The sequence below is a fragment of the Leucopleurus acutus genome (genome assembly GCF_964270905.1).
Source record: "Leucopleurus acutus genome assembly, chromosome: 11".
Taxonomy (NCBI): Eukaryota; Metazoa; Chordata; class Mammalia; order Artiodactyla; family Delphinidae; genus Leucopleurus; species Leucopleurus acutus.
This window is the reverse complement of record NC_139152.1, coordinates 21,652,114-21,676,214: the sequence shown is the minus strand read 5'-3', so window position 1 is coordinate 21,676,214 and position 24,101 is coordinate 21,652,114. Positions and strand designations below refer to the sequence as shown.

Sequence of the window (24,101 nt, the reverse complement as noted above, 5' to 3'; positions counted from 1 at the left end):
CCCACAAACCTCACGGCCTCTCCGTCTTGGCTGAGCCCGTCTCCAGGTGTTGGTTATTCCTCCCTATTCAACCCTCGATCCTCAGGCCCAAGCCAGTCTATTTGTTTTGTTGGTCTGTTACCTTTAAATCATACTGTTTTCAGGGCAGTCTACTCCCATCTCAAAATTCTCTTCACGTCCCCTAAATCACCCACCTACAAAAAGCAATTCGTCACCCTAAAAGGTAAGAAGAGCCCAGATATTTGGATACTTGGTGATCTTTTCATCCTTTCTGGGCATGGAGGCCAGAAGAGCAGAGAAAGGTGATGCTGTTAATATTCTCTAGAAAATCTGGAGTTGCTAAAGGCAAAAACAAAAGACACTAAAAACGAAAAGGCATTGGTTAACTTTGTCCTCATATCGCCCTCTTACCCAAGTATAATTCGTCTAGACTGGTGTTCTATCATCTGCTCTTAGACCTTTCTCTCGATGTTTTCAGCTTCTGATTCTCCTGGTCTTGCTTTCAAGTCTCTTCTGTCTGTCAGCCTCATAAATGCAGATGTTCCTCCAGCTCCTGCCTTTGGCCCTCTCCTGGGTGCACTCCAGGACTCCTCCAATGCAGACGTGCATGTGAATAACGTGGGGATTTCACTAACATACAAATTCTAACTCACAGAGTCTGGAGTGTGGCTGGAGACTCTGCATTTCTAAACAGTTCCTAGGCAACACCGAGGCTGCTGGTCCTCTGACCATACTGCATAGCAATAATGTATACGTCTCCTTGAGAAACTTACTTCTTCCTTTAAAAATATATTTGTATGTTATTTTGGGGGGGGGGGAGCGGTCTCTGCATTTTCAAGAGAAAATGCCTCAGTGCAGATAGTTTCTGTATGTCCACCTTCAGCTTTGTTTCCTGCCCAAGCTTCACACCTGCATATTCAAATGCTGTCTGGAAACATCAATGTGGATTCTACCAGCATCTCAACAGGACAAGTACACAACTTGAGTCACCAGCCTCTCAATAGCTCCTCTCCCAGTGGATCCCACCCCCGTGAAAGATATCATGAAGTAGTGGAATTCCAGAACGATGACTACCAGCTCCCCAGTGCCCCAAATGGACCTGAAAAACATGCCACTGTTTGTTGATTTGGAGGAATCAAGGATATAATTTTGAGGCGAAAGCAAACGAAAAGAAGTGAAAATCTGGTTTGGAAGCATTCTATCTTTATTTGCTTGTGTCATAAAAGAAGAAACAGTCACGGCACCAAGAGATTTATGGTTAGATAGAACTGGTTCCTAGCAAACAGGTTTTCAAGAATTGGCCTAAACTTCTATTCCGTAGCTTCACTTGAAGTTCCATTTACCACACTGCAGAGGGGAGCTCTCCAAGAGTGTTTGCTTAGGGAGGACTGTGTAAAGGATTGAGCCACTGTTTTCTTTAAATCTTATACGTTATTTGGTGTCAGAGCCCTTGGCAAGAGAGATATGGTCAAATAGCAATAGCGATTCCAGTGGTTTACTTGAGACATACTGGAGAGTTTGTACACAGTGGTATTCAGTAAGAAGAAAGGTTTTTATTTGGCTGATGGTTAATTTTATGGGTCAACTTGACTGGGCCTTGAGCCAGATGCCAGGCCGTGAAATTTTTCTGTGCCATCGCTTGAGCAATTTCTCCACATCTGTCCTTGCACTGCAGAGTCTAGGGATTTTCCATTTATGTCCACCTGGGATTTTTTCACGGGCTGTATTAGACGTATGTTCAGGGCAAAATGGTGACACAAGGTGAAGCACTGTCAATGCTATTTATTAGAGTTTGGAGGGGGTGGATGTTCAGGACAGTTTTCACAGAAGATAGTTAAGCAGGTCTATTACAACTGCCTTCCACGAGGTTCCCCTAAGACCAATCTCTTCCCAGTGCAGCCCGATCACTCCAAGATTGCCAGAGTAAGCTCTCGAAAAAGCAAACTAATCTTAAGCCTCCTTTGACCCTGTTTGGCTCTCCGTTGCCTGCCTGATGAGACTCAATGTCCTTCACAATACGGCCCCATCTATCACTCCCTTATCTTACCCCAACTCAGCGTACTCTCTACTTTTCCACGACCCCCCAAATGTCCATATTAGGAGTCTCTGTACAAGGAACCTCTGAAACCTTTCCTATGAGTCCATGGACTCAAGTTACAGATGCCTTCCGTAAACACAGACTGATCATTCTATGGTAGGGCACCTGACAATGGCTTGTTTTTGTGTAAGAGCTTGCATGGAAAAACACATACCTTTAGGTTATAAAGCTGCATTAAATTTGGAGAGGATGTCTAACAGAACAAAGCTTCTTTAGATCAAAGGTATTCCTTTAGCCACTATTTGGAAAAAAGGGTAGGTCGGGTTTTAATCTATTCATAGAAGTCTATGAATTTAATTTTAATTTGGGAAGGATTAAGGTTAGTTCAATTTGAATTTTAAACATTTAAAAGTATCTTCTCCCTTCACTTTATTAGATTTGAGAGGATAGACCGAACGAATAATTGGGAGAAGGGGTTATTAGCTCACAGCCAGAAAAGGACTGTATATTCCGAGTCAGTTGCTTGGAAACAGAAAGCTGGACTCCACAGGCTCTTCAGGCACTTAGGACTCCGCTTACAGGAGCCGAACGTGGGCTGCGTGGCCCAGGTACCTCCTTTTCATGTCTGCAGGCATGTCACCTTTTAAGAGAGGATTTCGGAGCCACCTAAGGTTGAGTCTTTTCTCAACCTCTGGCACTTCCTATCGTTCTTTGCTGCTTTTTTTTTCCTCCTTTGATCTTATCACAATCAAAAATACTAAACATTTTACTCCTTTGTTCCTCTGTCTTTTCCTCAAGAATACAAGTTCCATGTGAGGAGGGATTTTGGTCTTTTTAGTTCACTGCTGTATCTCCAGTGACCACCACATAGTAGAAACTCAATAAACACAACTGAGTGAAAGCCTGCTAACTCTTCCAGAGCCTAATCTACCTCCTCCATGGAACCTGTCCTGATTTTCCTGCTCACCTCCAATGTGCTCCGGCAGGACTCGGCCCTCCACAAAAGTAACCTCATGATTGATCTGACGTTAAAGCTCACCTCTTCCTTCTGGGATTAAACACACTTTCAGAGTGTTCAGAGATGATAAGTATTTTGATCAATTAGGATGCTGCACATGCGTTCCCAAACTCAATTCCACACATTACAAATTAGGAACGATTTCAACTAACAGCAGAAAATGTGAAAAAGACAGGATTTCAGTGAACTGTCAGCTCAATGACTCAATAATGGGACGGAGTTCACAAAAGACTAACCAACCGCCCACACTCCCACCCAACCCAGTTTCGTTTTAGGCTTCATAACAATGAATCAAGTTCCTCCACGGTGACCGGGTTAAATCACAGACGGAGTTTCGTGATCAGTCCTAGCTGACACATTCTCAAGTGTGGAGACTGGAAATTATACTTATTTGAAAGAACGGGGAATATTTAGCCCGGGAAAGAGAACACTAGATGGCATAAGAGATGCCTTCAAATTTCTGCAGTGCTGTCATATTGGTGAAAAATTGTTTCTTCTGTGAGATCTTAAGGGAAGTTGGAAATTATAAGGAAATCTATTTTGGCTCAATCAAAGAGAGACCTTTTTTATTTTATTTTATTTTTGCGGTACACAGGCCTCTCACTGTTTTGGCCTCTACCGTTGCGGAGCACAGGCTCCGGACGCGCAGGCTCAGTGGCCATGGCTCACGGGCCCAGCTGCTCCGCGGCATGTGGGATCCTCCCGGACCAGGGCACGAACCCGCGTTCCCTGCATCGGCAGGCGGACTCTCAACCACTGCGCCACCAGGGAAGCCCCAAAGGGAGACGACTTTAGCCCAAGGTGGCCCGTGCGGGTCTAGTCTTTGGGGTTTGGTGGGGATGGTGTGGAAGCCATCAGGCGGTGCTCAGCGACTGCCACGCTGCGGCCCTCTGGGCTGAGAGGGCGGCCCCTGGTGCACCCTGCACGCGCCCTGCTCTCGCCAGCCTCCTCCTGTCTGCTGCTTGTGGCTGCACAGCATGTTAGCTCATTGTGCTCTTTGCTTGAAGTGTCTGTGATTTGCTTTGTTCTTTAAAAACAGCATGACACTAAGTATTCCAATTCACTTATTTGATTTTCTCGCTTTGGGCAGTTGCAGGAAACTTGTAAATATCGGCTTGGCATAAACGAAGATGCGTCGGTATTGTCCGTTCTCCCTTCGCTTCCTTTCATTCTGGACCACAGTCAGACCTTTCTGTCATCGTGGACACATACCCATGGCAGATGAATGAAAGTGGCAGATACATCAATAGAACACAAAGTTAAGTATAATGCTGGGAAAACAGGATTCCAACACACCAGACTAAGAGACTGGGGTGTTTAAATTTGGTGCTGCAAAGAGCTTTTCCCCCAAAACCATGGTTTTCCTGCAGGAAAGCCTGCAGGGGCTGTCTACAAGGGGGAGACTCATTTGAAGGCCCACGTCTCAAATACATATTTTCTGTGTCTTTATCCTCTCCCTTCCCTTCCTCCTGTCCCAATCTCTTGCCACCCAGCACACAGAACAGAGTATCTGTGACTACTCATCGAGTCCCACGGCACCGTTTCCACCATTTCATTTAAGGCTGCGGAGAGCTGTCAAACGCCTGGGGTTTCTTGGATTCTTTTTTCCCTCCTCCACCATTTAAACATCATATCCTTTTGCTACTGTCTACTTCAGATGCCTATGATCTCTTTGGTTCTCCTCTTCTCCGGGTGCACGGTAGGTGCTCAGTAAGAACTTGTTGCTGAATAAACCCTAACAGCCTACTTAGTTCAGGTTACCACCACCTCTGGCCCAGACTCCCGCAGACCTCATAAGCTGTCCTCATCGCCTCTAGCCTTGGCCCTTCTTCAGGCAGCTCTTCATGATGCCAGTCAGAAGGATCTTCCTAATACGCTAATCTGATCGTTTCATTCCCATGCTTAAAACTCCTCTGTGGCTCTAAGGATAAAGTCTAGACTCTTACATGGCAACCAAGGCCCTTCATGATTGACGCCTACCTTCTCTCTTAGCCCTCCCAGCCTCTTCATCTTTCTATCTTCTTGTCTGCGCTGGCAGCCCTCTCCAGTTTATATTCCCTTCTCCAGGGCTTGCCAACACCCCGCGCTGGGGTGAAGCCCTCCTTTAATGGTGGTCACTAGACTGTAAACCTCCCTGAGGTGCAGAACAAATCATATTAACTTCAGTCCAGTGTCTGGCCAACAGCAGAGGCTCTCTGAATGTCTGCAGAAAGCATGAATGTGCCCAGCGTGTTTATGCCCATTTTATAGAACTCCGCTGGTCTTTCTTCAGGGAGGCAAGCACAAACACATGGAATGGGCAGCAGGTGAGGAAGACAGGATGGAAATTAAAATTCTAAAAGTCCAAACTAGGACATAGAATAATTTACATTTTCAGTTAATGTTTCTCATTTTCTCTTCACTTTTATAACATCCTATTATTCACATGTATAATTTCATGAACAAGATCGAACTTCTACTGGTAAAAAATACAAAGATAGGGTTTCCCTGGTGGCGCAGTGGTTGAGACGCCTGCCGATGCAGGGGACGCGGGTTCGTGCCCTGGTCCGGGAAGATCCCACATGCCGCGGAGCGGCTAGGCCCGTGAGCCATGGCCGCTGAGCCTGCGCGTCCGGAGCCTGTGCTCCGCAACGGGAGAGGCCATGACAGTGAGAGGCCCACGTACCGCAAAAAACAAACAAACAAACAAACAAAAAAAACCCAAAGATAATTTATATACTTCCACACTGAAAAGTGGTTAAAATGTAGAAGCTGGGCATTGTAAAGCTTATTACGCAGCTTTATTGTGGAATACAGGACAGTACCTTGGTATCTGAAAGGACTACATTCAAGGACCCTAAGAACTACTTATCAGTTATGTGATTTGGGAGAAGTTCCTGGATGGAAGAATGCACCTCCTGTTGTGCCCGGCAAGTGGGAAGGACTGAATTGTTCCTGCTCTTCCTCTCACTTGTGGTTTTAAAGAGATCTGGGAATACAGCGCTTCAATACTAAATAATTTTTTCTTTTACTTTTGAAATAAAAGGGAGACATATTAGTTTCTTAATTCAGTGTCACTCAGATGAAGCAGCTGCCTTGGCAGGAAAAGATAATTCTTTACTTATAATTAACATTACTTTTAGAAAAATGTAATTCTGTGTCACTGATATGCAGACCTTTTCTCTTAGGCATCTTTTAAAGGAAAAACAATTACAGTTTAAAATATTACATACGTAAGAAACAAACCAGCAATTGTAATGCCCCAGTGAATCCTGAAGATTTATTATTTGGGAGAATATCAGATATTGATCCTTTGTTTTACAGCTCATGATAATAATCAGAAAATATACATTTTGAAATGCAAGTCAAAAGAAAAGAACAATTACATATAATACAGATTACAGACATTTTACTTGTACATAAGCAAAGCAGTACTAAAAGCATATTTATGTGTCCACAGTTAGTGGACATGGCATTTTTCTGTTTAAAGCTGCAGCAACTCAAATCCTCTTCGGGTCAATAAAGAAAGACAGATTGAGAAATACATTTAGGGCTATCGCCATGTCTGGCTGTAAACCTATTTTTAATCTTTTCCCTCCCCCCATATATATATGTATATACTTTATTGCCTTTATATTTCTGCTGGTTTAATATAATTAGTATACTAAATAGTTATCTGCATTTATTTGGTTTCTAAAAATATATAAAACGCACTGGAATAGAGCTCCTGCAGCTTTCAAGCAGTCACTGTCCTGGCATCAAAAGCTTACTCTGGAAATGTAAAGCAGCAACACTGAATAAATAGTGATTGTTCTGTCTTCTCCGTACAGCTGATGGTCTTAAACCAAAACTGAAAAATACTGTAGCAAACAGTATAAACATGCAACTTAAAAAAACTGACATAATATAAAAGTAATACTTATGAGCTAAATTTAATACAATATGGACTAATAAAGACAACTTTAGGTAGAAGAGGGATGTGAACACAGCATCCTTATTTACATATAAGTTAAGGCCCAATTTTTCAAAGGCAATGCACACAAGGAACCGTCCATCTGCCCGTGCCCTTTGCGCACCTGAAATCAAGAGTTTCTGCCTTTTCCATATTGTCTCCTCAATCCATTATTATAGTTGTAACTTGGAAAGATATTCACAGAAACGGTTTTAAATGAAGTTTCTTTTCTCTAAAGGCCACTTTGCTCTTATTCACAAAGAAACTTTTCTTTTAACGCAGGTGCAAAATGTATTTATGTTCTGGAAGCAAGTGCTTATTTGTTCTTCTTAAACATTGTTAAAATTCACATTTCACACCGTAACTTTTACATTTTTACTGTATTAGTCTTGTTTGAGCTCTAGTTTGATTAATTTGAACTACAGAAATTGATGACTAGCTCAGTGATGGCTGAGGGATTTAAATGGGTAACTCCTATTAACACCAACCGAAATCTCACATATAAATACCCTGTGCATCAGGAGAAAAAAAAAAGAAAAAAAGCTAACAAACCAAAATATCTCATAAGAACAACAAAAGGACTGAGGCAAGCCACTACGGATCATTCGCTGAGGATGACAAACACTCAGAAGGGTCAAATATACCAATACTATTTCAAATTACTCCCTGGTAAGAAAAAAAAATCTTCTAATGTATTTAATACTTGTAGAAAATCACAATAAAACAACTTTCAGTGTAATAATAATTTTAAAAACTTACAATCTAATTTAGTATTCAGAACCTGAATATGCCCCCAGATGCAAAATTCTCTATTTGGTATTTTTGCGTACCATTGCCCACTTCCCCTCTGAAATGTATCCAAAGATGTGGCACTTAAGCTAACTCATTTGTATTCACAATAGATAAAAATAATCAGAAATAGACTAAGATATTTTTAAGATGTTCTAGGGAAATGAGTTTTCTTTCCTCTATTTAAAAAAAATACTTAGAAAATATTTCTTAGAGATGTGCTTCCAGAAGTGTTGATAATATAACTGCTTAAAAAGTACAGCTGCTCATTGTATTAATCAAATTCACATTTATATACTCTTCTCATCTAGGAAATAGTATTTCTATCTGTAGTTAGGTCTGTGAAGATTATCTGGCAGCTTGAAAATTCAGATGAAGTTGTCAGAATCCTACTCCCAGTCTTTCTTTAAAGTTATTAGGTTAATATTAGGTTAATGCTTAATTTACAACAATTAAGTTGGATACTTTGTGTTTTTCATGGCATGCCCAGGCATCGTTGCAATTAAAAATTGCGAAGTCTCATATATCTAGGTTTAACATTTTGATTTAAATAGAATGTGATCAACTTATAAAAATGTTTTTCTTTGTGAATAAGATCTCAATTTCTCTGAACAACAATAACAAAATGACCCAGTATAGAATGGAACCCTTTAAAAATAAGGCATATATCAGGCATACATAAACCATTATTGTCACAAAAATCTACAAATTATTTTGATTTTTAATTCTAATTTTTAAATATATATGGATATGAAATAACTATTATAAACTGAGAGCAAATGTGTATAGATTGTGGCTATTAGATAAGAATCATTTATTTCTCAAGTTTTTTTTTGCAAAACAATATAATGGCAAGGTCAACTCGATAACTCCAAGAACCCAAAGAAAATATTTTTAGTTGAGGTCTGCCATTTAGCTGGACTAGAAAAGGCAACTATGCATTATTACTTTCAGTCCTCTAGAAGCTTCTACATATTGTCATAGCCATTCTTAAAAATTTTCATTGGAAACCTAAATATAGCAGCATTCTCAGCATTCATTAAACCAAAAATAAGTCAGATGTGTTTAAAACATCAAAAATTGCCCTCATGCATAGGATATAACTTACACCTTTTTATTGTTACCATGGCATTAATATACTAATCCACTTTTGTTGCATGTAAATAATACAGACTATATGTTTTCCTCAGAATAAAAAACTACTTTAAATTTTAGATGGAAGTCTTAATTATATTGTACCAAATTCTGATCAGAGGGAAAGTAAAAATGGCTAAGAAGTATCTGACCACATCCATCTAGATACTCTTGTGCATCTTAGTTAAGTCAGTACTCATGGGAGGGGTGTTGACTCATTTTTGGTTTTATAAACAAGAAAATAATACATACAAATGGAGATTAATGTCCTGCAAAGGTCAAGCTGAAAATTAATAAAAACGAACACTGACTTTAACTTTATTTCCTTGGTAAAAAGTAACTAACTCCAATCTACTTTCTATTTAAGTGACTGGAAAAATTGCAATAGTTCATAATGTACACAGTAAATTCTGTGCAAGCAATAACTTATCCATGGGTGCTTACACCAATAGACCATACATATAAAGTGGGTTATTTTAAAATAAAAAAAATATCACTTAGAGCAACCTTCCTGAAGATATCCTTGGACATCTCTTTTTTTTTTTAAGACATTTCTAATTTATGTATGATGGCAACTCTGAGGACCCATGAGACTAAAATAATAAGGCAGGGCAGAAACAAAACACATAATGTATCAGGAAACCCCATGCCTGTTTGGATAGATATTCAACAATTACATTTTTGTTCAACAGTGTCTGAAGCACTGCAAACCTTTTAAACATGTAATTTACTTCATGAAAATATTTCTGCTCTTGTATGTGGTTCATTCATATGCTGGAAATACTGTAAAGAAAAGATGAAACACCAGATTAAAAAGAAAACCTGAATTATCTCACCTAATTAAGCAGCGGCTAGGATGGGTTCACAAGGTAAATGCAAGTCAGTTCTTCTGGAGTCAGTTTCTATGGCGGAGCCCCCTATGACACTTGTGTAGCTGTAATTCAGCAACGCATGGAGTCTGGCAACATGCACACAAAGTCATCGTCACACAATATGCAATGTAACTCAGTCACAGGATAAGTATTAATAAAAAATATTAAAATGTCAACATTCACTCCTTAATTGATTACATGGAATAAATAAACTAAGCCAGTCACGTATTTCTCTTCATTCTGAAGTCACGGTTTTATTTATGTATACACACAGTATAATACTTTCCTAATGCTCTCGAAATGCTACAAATAAAAATGAAGGCTTTGCATTACAGCTGCTGGACAAAAACATCAACACTGTGGCTGTGTGAAAACACAGTTTCTTTGTTCTTTAGCATCAGTGCACAGGGTATGGCTCCAAGTGGTATGCAATTTAGGACAGAAAAAAGACACGGTGGCTTGTGAACTATATCCTCTGTTCATCATTGGCACAAAATCAAAGAAGGAATTTTCACTGTCCTTGGTACCTTTACTGGGTCTCTCCCCTGAAGACAGATAATGTTATACATATATGCCTTCAGGATTAAAACCAGACGAGATAGGATTCTGTAGAATACGAAGATTACTGGGGAGCTGCCGAGAGGACCCAGGTCGCTTCAGAGACCCCGACTGGAACGGTGCCTCTAAACAGGAAACAGAGAAAGTCATTTGATGTTTGCAGTAACCTGGCGTACTTAGCAATATGAAAAGTTAGACCTTTTCCTGCTCTCCAGAACCAAATAATATACAGTAACGATTGCAACCCTCTGTGAGTCCTGGGTGAGAGGAGAGGTTACGTCTGCTTGACCCTCTCAGTTGATAAAATAGTTTTCAGTGATTTGAGCAGTTCATGATCTTTTCTTAAAAGGTGAACATTTTGCTTCTCTTTCTGGGTTGTTCAGATTATATGCATATACAGATTTAGAAGTGCCTTTTAAATATCAGCCCAAATTAATAACAAAGACTCTTAGGAGAGGAAGAAGGGGCATTAGGAACAGAGAGAAGCTAAAACTCAATTAATAAACTCAATTAATAGACTACGACTCACACATTTCAGGAAAAGTTTGTAAGGAAGCAGTTTAAAACTAATGATAGGCTATCTGGTCATCTAAGTAAATAAATAACCTAAATATTATTGATTTTCCCTAGAAACAGCAAGTACGTCAAAAATTTTTTTAAGCAGCTCAAGAATTAGATTTGAATGGTAGGAGAACATTTTAACCGAATGTAAGCAGTTTATTCCAAGTTAAGAGAGTAAAGCTTTTTAAAAAGCGATCTCTCAAATCTTACCCCTCTCTAGGTCTGCATGTGAGGCCTCCACTTCGATGGGCTCCGCTGGCAAGACGGTGACTTTCGTCCCTGTCTGCTGGATAAACTGCTGGAGGTTGACTTGCCGCAGCTCCTTGGTCAGCTGCTCCAATTCTTGTTCTTTGTCCTAGATGGGAGTTAAATGCTTTCTAAAATTTGAGGATTCACTATTGGCCAGCTACAGACATCCTGGTGACAGCCCACCTGCTACAAGGGTTGAATGTGGGACACTTTTCACAAGAATGCATTTAACAAACCTGGTTTATATCAATGTAATGGGCTAAGGAGGTCACTTTCACTCTGTGGCATGGGCCAAAAGTTAAAGCAAATAAAGGCCAACTTCTTCAGTCTGTTCTCTTAAATGTCATGCTTTCCTCTGTTACAAGTATACTATGCACCTGATGAAATAAATATATGTCTATAAACTTCCATGAATAAAACACTGGATTCCATCCATCCTGGTGTTTACAGCAAGCTTGCTAAGCTGTTCACAATTAAACTTCCTTATTACCTACTTCATAACTGACTGCAAAATTAATAGTCACTTGGGTCCATGAGATTCAGGGTTCTTGTTCTTTTTAAACTGTTTAAGTTTTCATGGGATCCATTACTGAGATTTATATCATAGCAAGGAAAGCAAGGAGAGCAAGATTCCCACTATGGGGTTTTTTAATCCTTGATGAGCAGATCTGAGAACTGAAGAGCGCTAAAGTAAGGAGACCAAGTTTGGACGGCCAGAAAGCTCCAAAAGCAAGGAGAGGCATTCTGTTATCAGATGGACTTTCTTCTCTTTCTCTCCTTTAGGGCACTATAAGAAAAGTGGCAAGGCCGCCTCCAAGCTGGATGTGTCAGAGGACGTGGTGAGGTTATAGGGAAGAGAAAACAGAAAGGCGGGGTTTTTCGCTACTCTGAGTGTAGGGGGTACTTGGAGATACGTTAGTAGTTTGCCTATTAGATCCTTTTCACAGGTAGTGGGGTTTATTAGTAACAACTGTCACAAATTAGTGTTTCCTGTAATATCAAGGCAATGTAATTTCCAACTGCACTCGTTTTGTGTTGAAGTGAATCCAAATAGTAAAATGCTGACAAATCATAAGTTAACAACCTTCTATTATATGAGAAATTCCTGACTGCAAATTTGGGTGGTAGTTCTACCTCTCACTGCAGTTAGTGGCAGAGAAAGGAAATCACATCAGTTCTTCCTGAAACGTCAGTTTTCTCTGCTTGTGGAACCGTTCCTACTCTACAGCAGCTCTTCTCAAACTCCGGTGCGCACAGGCACTATTTGGAGATGCTGTTACTACATACACTCAGTTTCTAACCAGCAAGCCTCACGGCTCACGCTTTGATCCATGATCACACAGCTTCTAAACCGGCACTGTCCAGTTCAGCAGCCACTGCACATATGTGCTACTGAGCACTGGAAATGTGGCCAAATGTGACTAAAACAGAAATTTAAATGTATTTAATATTTTTAAAGAGCTTTATTGAATATTATTTAACTTTAATTTATTTAAATATAAGTAGCCATATTATAATCAACGGTGTCTCTTTCTCTTTCAGCTGTTAGAAACTGATAGCTCTTTGCAACTCCCATTAACATTACCACACTGTCTTTTCAAGAATGGGTATCCAAGAAATACAAGCTGAGTGATCATGGAGTAAGTGTGAAATAGAAATGTTCTTGTACCCACTAGAGATGGGGAAAAATCAAAGAGGAACCTGCCCCTCTCCTCAGGGAAGCAAAGGACAGTTACGGGAGAGGGGAGGAGGTGGGGTTAGCAACAAAGGAGACGTGAGAGAGAAGCAGCCGGCTAGCCGCACAATCACTGGTGAACCAATCCTTGGTAATCTCTTTCAGCTCTTGTTTCCCTATCGCTAAAAGGAGAAGGTCAGATTCACTATCTCATCATTAGTGTCCATTCCAGCTCTGAGATTCTCATCTCCTGTATCCGATTACCTAATGCTATCACTGCCACAGTAAGAAAGCTTCTTCCGTGGAAAAGGATCTGTGTGGCTTCAGCTCTCATCTTTGTTTTGGCCTCACATCTTAGCTTTGTCATAAGTCACAGAAATTCTAAGAAAATGATAAACCAAAGTAAGTTTCTAACTTTAAATGTAAGAGAAAATGAATAATCAGTAAAGAAGATGCCGAAATATATTTAATTCTTTTTTCTCTCTATATATTTCCAGTCAACTTTCTGTGTTTTATTGAACATTTTTTCTATTTTCAGATTCTTTTCCATGACCAGTGATGAAAATAAAGGCATTATCATTCTGGAAAATCAAGAGCAAACCTACAGTGATTTGGAGAAACACAGAGTTTAAGAAGCTTCCATGAGGAAAGAAAAAGAGGAGTTCAGTGTTTTAGATTCCAAATATTTAACTCTTTTAAATAGATGAAACATTCTAATAAAAGTGTCCTTACCTGTAGTCGTTTGGTGGCTTGTCCAAGAGACCTTTCCACGGCTTTAATACCATTTTCCAGCCTCAGACTCTGCTGGCCTTGAATGTCAATCTCCCCTCTGACCTTACCGATCTTTCCTTTAACCTCTTCTTCATTGACCTGTGCCTCTTGAACTTCCCGTTGCAATTTTTCTGCTTCAAGACCACTTTCCATAGTCTGGATTTGACCCAAATAGTCCTTTAATTTGCTCTCACATTCTGTTATTTTCTGTCTTATTTCTTGAAGTTGGTCTTTCAGCTGTTTTTCATTTTCCTGTTCAATCTGTAATTCATTTTCCCAGAATTCCTCCTCTTCAATTTCTACATCGTTTCTTTTGATCTTCTGCTCCAGGCGGACAATTTCTTCTTCAAGGTTAGAATTATATTTTTGCTCCCAAAATCGTATTTCTATTTCATTTGATTCTAGCTCTTTCTCAATGGATTGGAGCTTCTCTGTCTGCAAACGGATCAGCTTCTTTAACTCATCTGCTGTTGCTTTGCAGTTATTCAGCACCTTTTGTTTAAATTCAGTTTCTTTACCTTTTCCAAAAATGTCCATTAACCCTTTGGCACCTCCTGTAAATGTTAACGATTTCCTTTTAGGCTCTCTCCTTTTGATTGCTTTGTCAATCTGAGGCCTCAGTTTAGCTAAGGGGGGCAAACTCTGCCTGCATAAAGTTCTTTCAGGAACTCGAGCCACACCATCCGACGTGGGCCGCTCACTGAGAGACGGCCCCGTTCGACGTAAAATCAGCTGTACGTCACTAGCGTACTGCCCCCATTTGTTTAAGGATATGATAGGATTTTCATGAGGTGCTAAGTGTCTTTCAGTATCTCTCCATTTTTCTATAAGAGTGTACCTTCCAGTTCGACCTAGATAAAAAAAGATAAGAATAAATTGTCAAAAAGGGATACCAACAGCTAAAATAATGCCTCCAGACATAGGACACTATTTGATAACTGTGTCTTCTTAATTAGCATCAAAGTCCAGCCCATGATGTCTTTAAAACTTTCGCTTGAGGATACTGAACTCCTTAAGATACGTAACACACAAAACTATGGGATGTGAACTGCATACACTCTTCAGACTCACTTAGAAACTCATCTTTACACTTTAAACCTCAATGGGAATCTTAATCTACCCTCTTGTCAAATGCCTGACCGCCTAGACCTTGTTTGCGGCAAGACCTCCAGCTGAAACTAAGGAGAGCACTAGAGTGTCCTGTTGGAAGCCAGGAGGGCCTGGTCCCAGGAACCAGGCAGGACTTCAGAACTTGAGCAAACTTCCACTTGAGGAATCCCTCTGATTTCTCTGCACATCAGGACTTGGGAAGGTTGGAGCCCCCGTCTCTCCTCCTGAAAGGAGACATGGAGCCAGTGGAGGACCTGCTACTCAGCTACAGGTGCTGGGTAGGCCTTTCCTTGCCCATACCGTCCTGCATACCTGTGGCAAATAAAAAATCACCTCAGTGAAAACAACTCTCAAAATAGTCTCATACAAAGAGTGGGGCCTGAAGAGAAGTCTTGTTCAGTTTTGATAAGTAATAGCTTCAAAGGGTCTTTTAAAAAACATTAAAAAGGCAAAAATGATATTATTAAAAAACAAAAGTAGAATAAAATTACATTTATGTTAAAAATATACTGAATCTAACAGTAATTATGGAAGATAAAGATTCAGAAGACAATATAATGTCATTAGCTTGAATACACTTCCTAAATATTTCCATTTAAGGTGTGTGGGTCAGATGGAAAATATTAATTTTGTTAAGAGTGTCCATTAGACATCTGAAACTAATGTAAGGTTATATATCAATTACATCTCAATTAAAAAAAAGTGTCCATTAGTAGTTAATATTATTACAAAGAAAAAAAACTCACCTTGCCATCTAGCAATTATCATATTGGCATATACAGCTACTGATTTGACTTCCCTGTCTTCTTTTTTATTTCATGAGCTTCTGAACCAATAGTAGTATTTCCTCAATTACTGGGCCAATAAATGGAAATCTGGATACGTACTATGAACACCCACATGTGCTATTCCAAAGTAGCAGATGAAGAGTGATACTGCTCTAAGCATACGTGTATGTTCGTCTTTAAGGAAACCTGAATTTTGGGTGCAGCTGAAAAGTTGGAGCTTTGAAAGCAAACAGACTAGAGTTTTAAGCTCGGGTAAATTACTTGCTGGATAAGTAGCCTAACTTCACTTCTAGAGTGGGGAGAGGGGCAGTACCTCATAGGTCCTGAGAGTCAGAATCAGGGCTAATAAGCACCTGCCATACTGCCTGGCCCGTAGCAGGTTTTCAATATGTGGCGGCCATCATTAATTGAACACACTGCTATTCACATGACAAAAGGGCTGACCAGATTCCTCCTTTAAATAGTGACATGACGCGACAACAATCTGACTCAAAGAATTCTTAATCAACTTGCAGCAACTCCTAGCTCTGTAAAGCTGGACAGAGTGGAAAGAAAGAATATGGGCTCTCTGGAGTCCGAAGGCCTGTTTTCAGATCTGGCTCTGCCGTATATTTACGTGATTTGCACAAATTATTAAATTTCCTTCAGCTCTGGTTTCTTCATCTGTAGAGTGAGACTTGTGTTTTCTTACCTGACAATGTTGTAGGAGTTAAGTGAGATATAAAATATAAACATGTTTTATAACATTGAAAAGTGCTATGTAAGTATTAGTTGTTGCTACTATCAAAATACCTGGGCAAACAAGGGGAATGCAAAGCCTTATTAGCACACTGGATTTGGCTTCTTGGAATAAAAAAATGTTTCTAAAGATTTTCAAGTTAAAAATTACTGTAATTATACCAAGAAAAACCACCCAACAAACCTTCAAGGTTAAACTCGTTCCAGATGTACACACTGCTTCAAAGATCACAGCACTTTGTGTTCCTGGCTCTGCTGTCTATGAACTACTTTTAGATCTCACTCCTGCTATCTGGACCCTGTGTCCTCATCAGTAAATATGAAGGGTTGGACTAGACCAGTAGAACCCTCTCTAATCCTACCAGGCCATGAAGCATCTTTAAAAAAAAAAACTGAATCATTACATTATATGAGTGAAATCAAAAATTTTAAGGACTCTAACTTAGTCATAATTAAATATAAAGCTTATTTTTCCAATGTTTAATGGTACTGCTACTCTGTGAGAATGTCTTAGTAGATTATTTAGGATTGCTTTTATTGCTAGTGTTTCCTTTTTGTTAAATAATGCATATTTAGTGCAATTAGGCAAAAAAATCCATCCAGCTATATAAAAAAGCTTTTTTAAAAAGTAAATGAATTAATACTTTGATTTTATTACAGAAATAGGGTTTTAGATCGTTTATGTAAGAGCTAAATTCCACAATCATTGGAAGTTGAATGCGTATACTTGGCAAGGCCCTACAGAACGTGAATACTTCATTTAGACAGATTCCAATTCCTCCTGCAAAACTCCTTTTACTGTAGTTTATTAGGTGGATACACTTAGTTCTACCTTGCATACTATCTTGATGTAGCCCTAAGACTAATAAAAAGGAACATACATCTATCTATCTATCTATCTATGGCATTTGTAGTTTAAACTGTTTTGGCTACCTAGGCCTGTATGCCACAATTTGTAATGATAAATAAAATATTGACTATACTTCTGAAGAGCTGAAGCAATTGAGTGTAATCCCAAGAATCATTAACTTCATATAATGAGGAAAATCACAGAGATTTTAGTGCATCAGTGGAATCTCACTGGACGACTGATATATATGTACAATAGATAGTTAGTGGGAAGCAGCCGCATAGCACAGGGAGATCAGCTCGGTGCTTTGTGACCACCTAGAGGGGTGGGATAGGGAGGGTGGGAGGGAGGGAGACGCAAGAGGGAGGAGATATGGGGTTATATGTATATGTATAGCTGATTCACTTTGTTATACAGCAGAAACTAACACACTATTGTAAAGCAATTATACTCCAATAAAGACATTAAAAAATTTTTTTAAAAAAAGGAGATAACAGACTACTTTCACCTAAGTTAAAGTGGAATATTTAGGTGAAGTAATATGAAGTTTTAGAAATATACACCAAAATTCGAACACTCAAATATGAGTCACCCAGAAACATTATGCTCTTATTTCAACCATTTAAAAAACTGTAACCATTTTTTTTTACAATTTTAGGAAATTTCTCCTTAGAGCCAAAAAAATAAAATCATTTAAAAGCGTCACTTCTTGGGGGCTTCCCTGGTGGCGCAGTGGTTGAGAGTCCGCCTGCCGATGCAGGGGACATGGGTTCGTGCCCCGGTCCGGGAAGATCCCACATGCCGTGGAGTGGCTGGGCCCGTGAGCCATGGCCGCTGAGCCTGTGCGTCCAGAGCCTGTGCTCAGCAACGGGAGAGGCCACAACAGTGAGAGGCCCGCGTACCGCGGAAAAAAAAAAAAAAAAGTCACTTCTTGTTATGTATTCAACAAATATATAGTGAACAAACATTTGTCAGAAATAGTGTCAGGCCCTGGGAATATATTCTATTAGACACCCTGATCATGAATGCTCTTCAGAAATTTTAGTTTTAACTGACATTTGATCGTTTCTTCAGTATGAAATCCTCCTTACCCCAAAGATGAACACTCTATGTTCTTCAAAAGGACATGACAGAGCTGGCATTAACCTCTCATGAATTTAATGCTAACATATCCTCCTGTTTCTGGACATATTGTAAGTAATGTCAGTTAACACCTGACTTATTCTTTATCTGTGGTGAATAAACTATCCTACCCCACTCAGTTTTTCTGATAATAGATACTTTTCTCCTTGAGCTACAAACATTTTGGAATCTTATGCAGAATCTAGTGAACAAAACTAATTCATTCCATAATGACTTAAAATTCTTACAATAAACATTGCTCTCTGTAACAGAACTTACATTGTAACATTTTATAGTCTGTTAAATGCTTTTGATGCTTTTATATGTATATATATATATATATATATACACACATATATATATTTTAAAGCAATTTCCCAATGATGTACAACTATTCTGAAAATTTGTCAATGAACTTTCTGTAAGTCCTGTGTGTAGCTATTAAGATAACTCTTACCATAGAGTATTTATCTTATGATGACAGTGGTACAAGAATACCTTTGAGTATAACATGTCAGCTAGCTGTGCATTCAACCCATAGTTAAATCATTCACAGTATATTTTCCCAGTGTGTTGATGAGACTATCATGTAATCACAGAATTACTGCATATTAATTTAGGACTTACTTAGGATTTTATTATAAATATACTACGACTAAAAATAATGAAAACATTTATTGATTTCACAATGATTAACATTTAATATGCCCACTGTTTGCTAGGCTTTGTGCTGGTTACTTTACATAAATAATATTAACCAAAATAACAGCTAACATATCATTATAAACCACCAAAGTCTGGGGGATTATTAATGTAGCATAATCTTACCCATCCTGACTGATGTGTGCTGTGAATTACATGTGTTCACATTCATTAAAATAATCTTTTATGGATGTGGAAAATACAGAAGATACTTAGAATTATGGAGGATACTCAGAATTATGGATGATATACTACACTACTGCTATAAATATAAAAGTTGTAAAAGATGACCCTGGCTATAAAAAAGCAGTATATTTTAGTACTAAGGATTTTTAGTTTTTGTTTCAATGTAATTCAGTCGGTGACTATATTTTCTAACAGTTGTCCATTGAGATCATAGGGGATATAAATAACATAGTATAACAGTAGTTAAGAGCAGGGTTCTTGAATCAGACTACTGGTTTGAATCCCAGGACCCTCCTTACCAGCTACGGGCGCTTGGGCATGTTATTTAAACATCTCTGTGCCTCTGTTCCATCATCTCTGAAACAGGGATCATAACAGGGCCTTCCTCGTAAGACTGCTGTGAGACTGTTAAATGATGTGGAAAATTTAATTCCCAATTCAGTAATGAAAAGTGGGACTTTAAAACTATGAAGCATTAGAGTGAATTTTTTTTTTTTAAACTCATCTGTAGGTACACAAAAAGCATTGCTTATAGTGTTTACTTCTAGGAAGCAAGGTCATGAGTGCTTCTTTTACCTTCTTTGTGTTTTGCTAAATTTCAAAATAGTCTACAATGGATAGTACTACTTGTAAACAGATACAAAATTAACCAATTTATAAATTTCTAAACTTGATAATTTATATATGAAATTAAGAGTTAAATATGACAATATAAAATATATTATTTTCTTTATCTTCTAAAGGATCATATAATCTTAGAGACGAATGGGACATCACCAAGTTCAGCCTGTAATTCACAGAAACTTAAAAAAATTCATTCATTTATTCACAAGTAGGTATTGAGTATCTACTACAAGCTAGACATGGTTTTAAGCTATGAGAATAAGCAATAACAAAAGAGTGGCAGGCAATACACAACACACAAAGGAAAGAATGTATGTCTACTGTCCATTAACCAACAGCTTTAAGGTCAGATATGCTAAACATTCAGAATTTTTTGGATTCTAGGAAGGTAGCATAGTGCTAGCCTGCAGGTCTGTAGTCAAACATGTTGAAAATTCTAAAGTAAAATATGTCAATTTCATACCAAATGGAATAAATATAGATTAAAAGCAGCCTCAGCCTCACATCAAATCAGATCCATTTTTACTACCAAATGAGTTCAAGCCATGCCAGGTATGGCTAACAAATTAAGTATGATAAACTTTAGGCTTTCAAAATGTTTTAGGTTTCAAAAATGTGGATAATGGATTGTGGCCTATATGTAATATGTCGCAGGGGCGGGGGGGGGGGAGCACAATAGAGAAAAATAGAGTACGGCAGATGGGCAGTATGTGTGCGTGTGTGCATGGACAGGCGGTCAGGGAGCCGTGAGCTGAGGGAGTGAATCTGGAAGAGCGCTGGGCGCACAGTATTCTCAGCAGACAGAAGAACAGGTGCAAAGACTAAGGTGGAACTGTCTCTGACACGTTTAAGAGGAAGCAATCAAAAGTGAGTGGGAGGAAATGAGGTTGGAGGTAAAGCAGGGATTCATTTAGGGCCCCGAAGACCATCGCATGGACTTTAAAATTTTCTGGAGTGAGTCCAGAAACCACTAAGGGGTTTTGAGCAGAAGAGTGATGATGGTGCATAGTTTCAAAGTATTATTTTAAAATAAATCTGTTGAGAATAGGCTGCAGGAGACCAGGATGATACAGGGAAATGAGCTGGAAGGCCACTGCAAAAATCTAAGTGAGAAATGATGGTGGCTTACATCATGGTCGTAACACTGGCTGTGGAGAGAAGCAACAAGATTCTGGATATATACTGAAGATAGTATAGGGAGGATTTGTTGATGGATTAGTTATAAGGTATTAGAGAAAGAAAAGAACCAAAGATCACACAAAAGTTTTAGATCTAATCAATTAAAAGCAATCGTTCCCATTTGTTGAGATGAGGGGGAGGAAATCTGAGGATGGGCAACAGTTGGGACACGAAGCTTGGGTTTGGACATTTTAAGTCTGAGATACCAGTTAGTCATCTTCTAGAACTGCGCTGTTCACTACAACAGCTATTAGCCACGAGCCACACTTAAACTTTAATTAAAAATTCATTTCCTCATTTATACTAGCCACACTTCAGGTAGGTAATAGCTACATGTGGCTAGTGGCTACTGTACTGGACGGCACAGATACAGAACATTACCATCCTTGCAGAAAGTTCTATGGGGAAGCACTGTTCTAGAAACTATGTTTTGTAGAGTACCTACTATTTTAGGCAAAGCAATGGTATAAGAAGGATAAATAAGCAGAACCCCTACTTTGAAGAGACTTCCAGAGAAGAGAAAGAAATATTAACAAATAATAAAACCAGAGATCAGCATAAAAGGTGTCTGTTTGAAAACTGATTTTGTTGGGGCAAACTCTAGGAAACACGGCTTTTGGGAACAATCCACGCCATCTTGGGCCCCAGCCCCAATCAATTTGTTTGTATTAAATGCTAGGTCTGGCCCCGGTTGAAAGAGATACGGGACAAGACCATCAGAAGTGTGAACAGAGAAAACTTCTGAACCTTCAGCACTTTAAATGGCACCAGGCAACAAAGCAGTGTGAATGAGAAAACCTTTCCCTCAGTCTCCTTGATTTCTTCCTCCTCTTTTTTTCCTCTCTAATCTTTTGTTATCTGTACTTTAAGTTCTAAGCTACTTGAGGGCAGAAGTACATTCTTTTCATATTTTTCGTTTGTGATTTTGTAAAAGCAAATGCATTTTCTCAACTTAACTTGAGACGGATGAATTGTTTAAGGCTTTCTGTTTCACATACAGATTTGAGAAGTAGTTTGAACTCTATGTTGAAATAATGGCATTTCTGGGATAGTTTATGGGAAAAACAAGGTCGAGTATTTAAAATTGGGAATGTTTCAGAAAGCCCAGGGTGTACGGTATCCAAACAGTGCGTTCCTGCTGGGAAGTTTAAGCACTCATGCCAATTGAGTGTGTCAATCATCGTTTCACTTTTAGTTACTGTCTCTTATAATTTGGGAATATGTTCTATTTCTATCACCTAAATGTAACCTGTCAAGGTAGTCAAAGATCAGAGGAGAAAGGATTTCCTTCTATACTAGTAACTAACATTCAAAATCCTTTATCAAATTATGTTCTGTCTTTAGCTCTTTTCTAACTTGATTGGAGTGATTAGTACCATTGAGTCAGAAAATGTTAGCTGTCATATATATTTGCAGACTGCCAACACGTATACATGTTTTTATATCATGACGGTTTCCTGAAAGCTATTTTAGCTACCCAGAAAAACTCAATAATCCCTAATCATATATACAGTGCCTCCCCCATGGGCAAATATGTGGACTTTAACTGAAGAAGCTATTCTATATGTTGCATCACTATAAATTTTTTAGGAACATCTGCAGTTTTGCTCAGTCAGTGCATATATGCTGCTAGTAGTGTAACTAAACCTTTTACTGTGTGAAGCCACAGAGATTCTGCAGGTGTTTGTTACAGCAGCAATTTTCCCTAATTAATAAACCCTCTATTATTTCTTACAGTATAAATAAGGTCAAAATACTGTAACATTTTCATTTCGTGTTTAGACTCGGAACACCAATAACTTTCGTGACAATGGAGATACGTTTTAAGTGTGTATGAGAAGCACACTGAATCTGAGGCTGAGAAGATTCTATGGCACGACAGAAGCAAGGACCAACAGTGCTCGCTGGTTGCCAGTTGAATCATCTCTCAGGTGAATTCTGAATTCAATGAAGTATTTATGATTCAGCAGGAGAGTTGTTTAGCCAGGTTTGGAGAAATATCGTAAAGCATCTGTACTCAAGTTGTCAACTTTTCAAAGCAGTTCTGGACTGAGTTATTGAGAAAGCAAATATGGGGTGGGGGGGGTAGGTTCAGTTAAAGCTCCTTTTTATCCATAGCTTGGCCACAAAGAAGTACACTCTTTAGTCCAAACGGATAAACACACACCTGGTACATCTGGACAGTTTCTCCTTGAAATTCTCTGTAGAGAACATGGTTACCATATGGACAGATGCAGCTTACTGTACTCTTCAACTACCTTGACTTTTCTAAAAACTACTCGTTTTTTTTAACCACTGTCCATGGCTTGATTCTCAAATATAACAAAGAAACTTAGATTTGACACTTGCTAATTTTAGTTTTCACTAAGCAGAAAAAACCCAACAATGCTTAATATTTTAATTCAAATAAATTATGTGAGGCTTTCAAAAGGGGCAATGACTAAATAAGCTGGTTGCAAAGAATATGAAATACAATAAATGCCTTAATTTCCTCCTCTTTAATACTTAAACTTAAGTCCACAAATATACTACTAGTGCCAAACGCAAGAAAATTTCATGGGATGTGAAAGCCTAGGATTCTCAGCATTGTTTTAATATATGAGTGTGCTATATAGTATTTCAGGAAAAATCAAAAGATGTTAGTATTAAAACAAAGCCTCTGTCTTTGTATAGGGCTATTGCCAACTTCAAACAGTGCACTTGCCACACTGCAGGGGCACAACCACCTCTACAAAATGCTAAGGTGCCATCGTGACAGTGACTTGTCTCCATCCTGAGCTAACCTGACACGCTTCCAATATAAACTAGCACTATATAAAAACAAACTTTTGATAAGGAGCTCAAAGACAAAGAGGCACTGAGCACCTAGCATGGTGAACACACAGTTTCCTTCTCAATACAGTTGACCCTTGAACAATGCAGGCATTAGGGGCGTGAACTCTCCACACAGTTGAAAATCTGCACATAACTTACAGTCAGCCGGACTTCTCTATCTGCAGTTCCTCGTGGATTCAACTAACCTTGAATCGTGCAGTACTGGAGGATTTACTATTGGGAAAAAAGCCCCATATAAGTGGAACCTGGCAGTTAAAACTTGTGCTGTTCAAGGGTCAACTCCACATGTTTGCTAAGTGATGGATTTAAGATGCAAATACAAACTTTAGCCCACATTACTGGCTTTACCGATGTAGGTGTTTATGCCCTCA

General features: G+C 38.9%; 1 protein-coding gene across 1 annotated transcript in view; it reads right to left on the bottom strand.

Annotated features, from left to right (window-relative positions):
• Positions 1–10,008: 10,008 nt before the first annotated feature.
• Positions 10,009–24,101, bottom strand: part of RASSF8 (Ras association domain family member 8) — a 135,487-nt gene continuing 121,394 nt past the window's right edge. The window contains exons 3-5 of the mRNA XM_082849657.1: positions 13,558–14,447; positions 11,112–11,256; positions 10,009–10,465 (exon numbers count right to left, since the gene is read on the bottom strand). Coding sequence (XP_082705783.1) covers positions 10,344–10,465; positions 11,112–11,256; positions 13,558–14,447 — 1,157 coding nt within the window. The 3' untranslated portion in view covers positions 10,009–10,343. The remainder of the gene's footprint in view (positions 10,466–11,111; positions 11,257–13,557; positions 14,448–24,101) is intronic.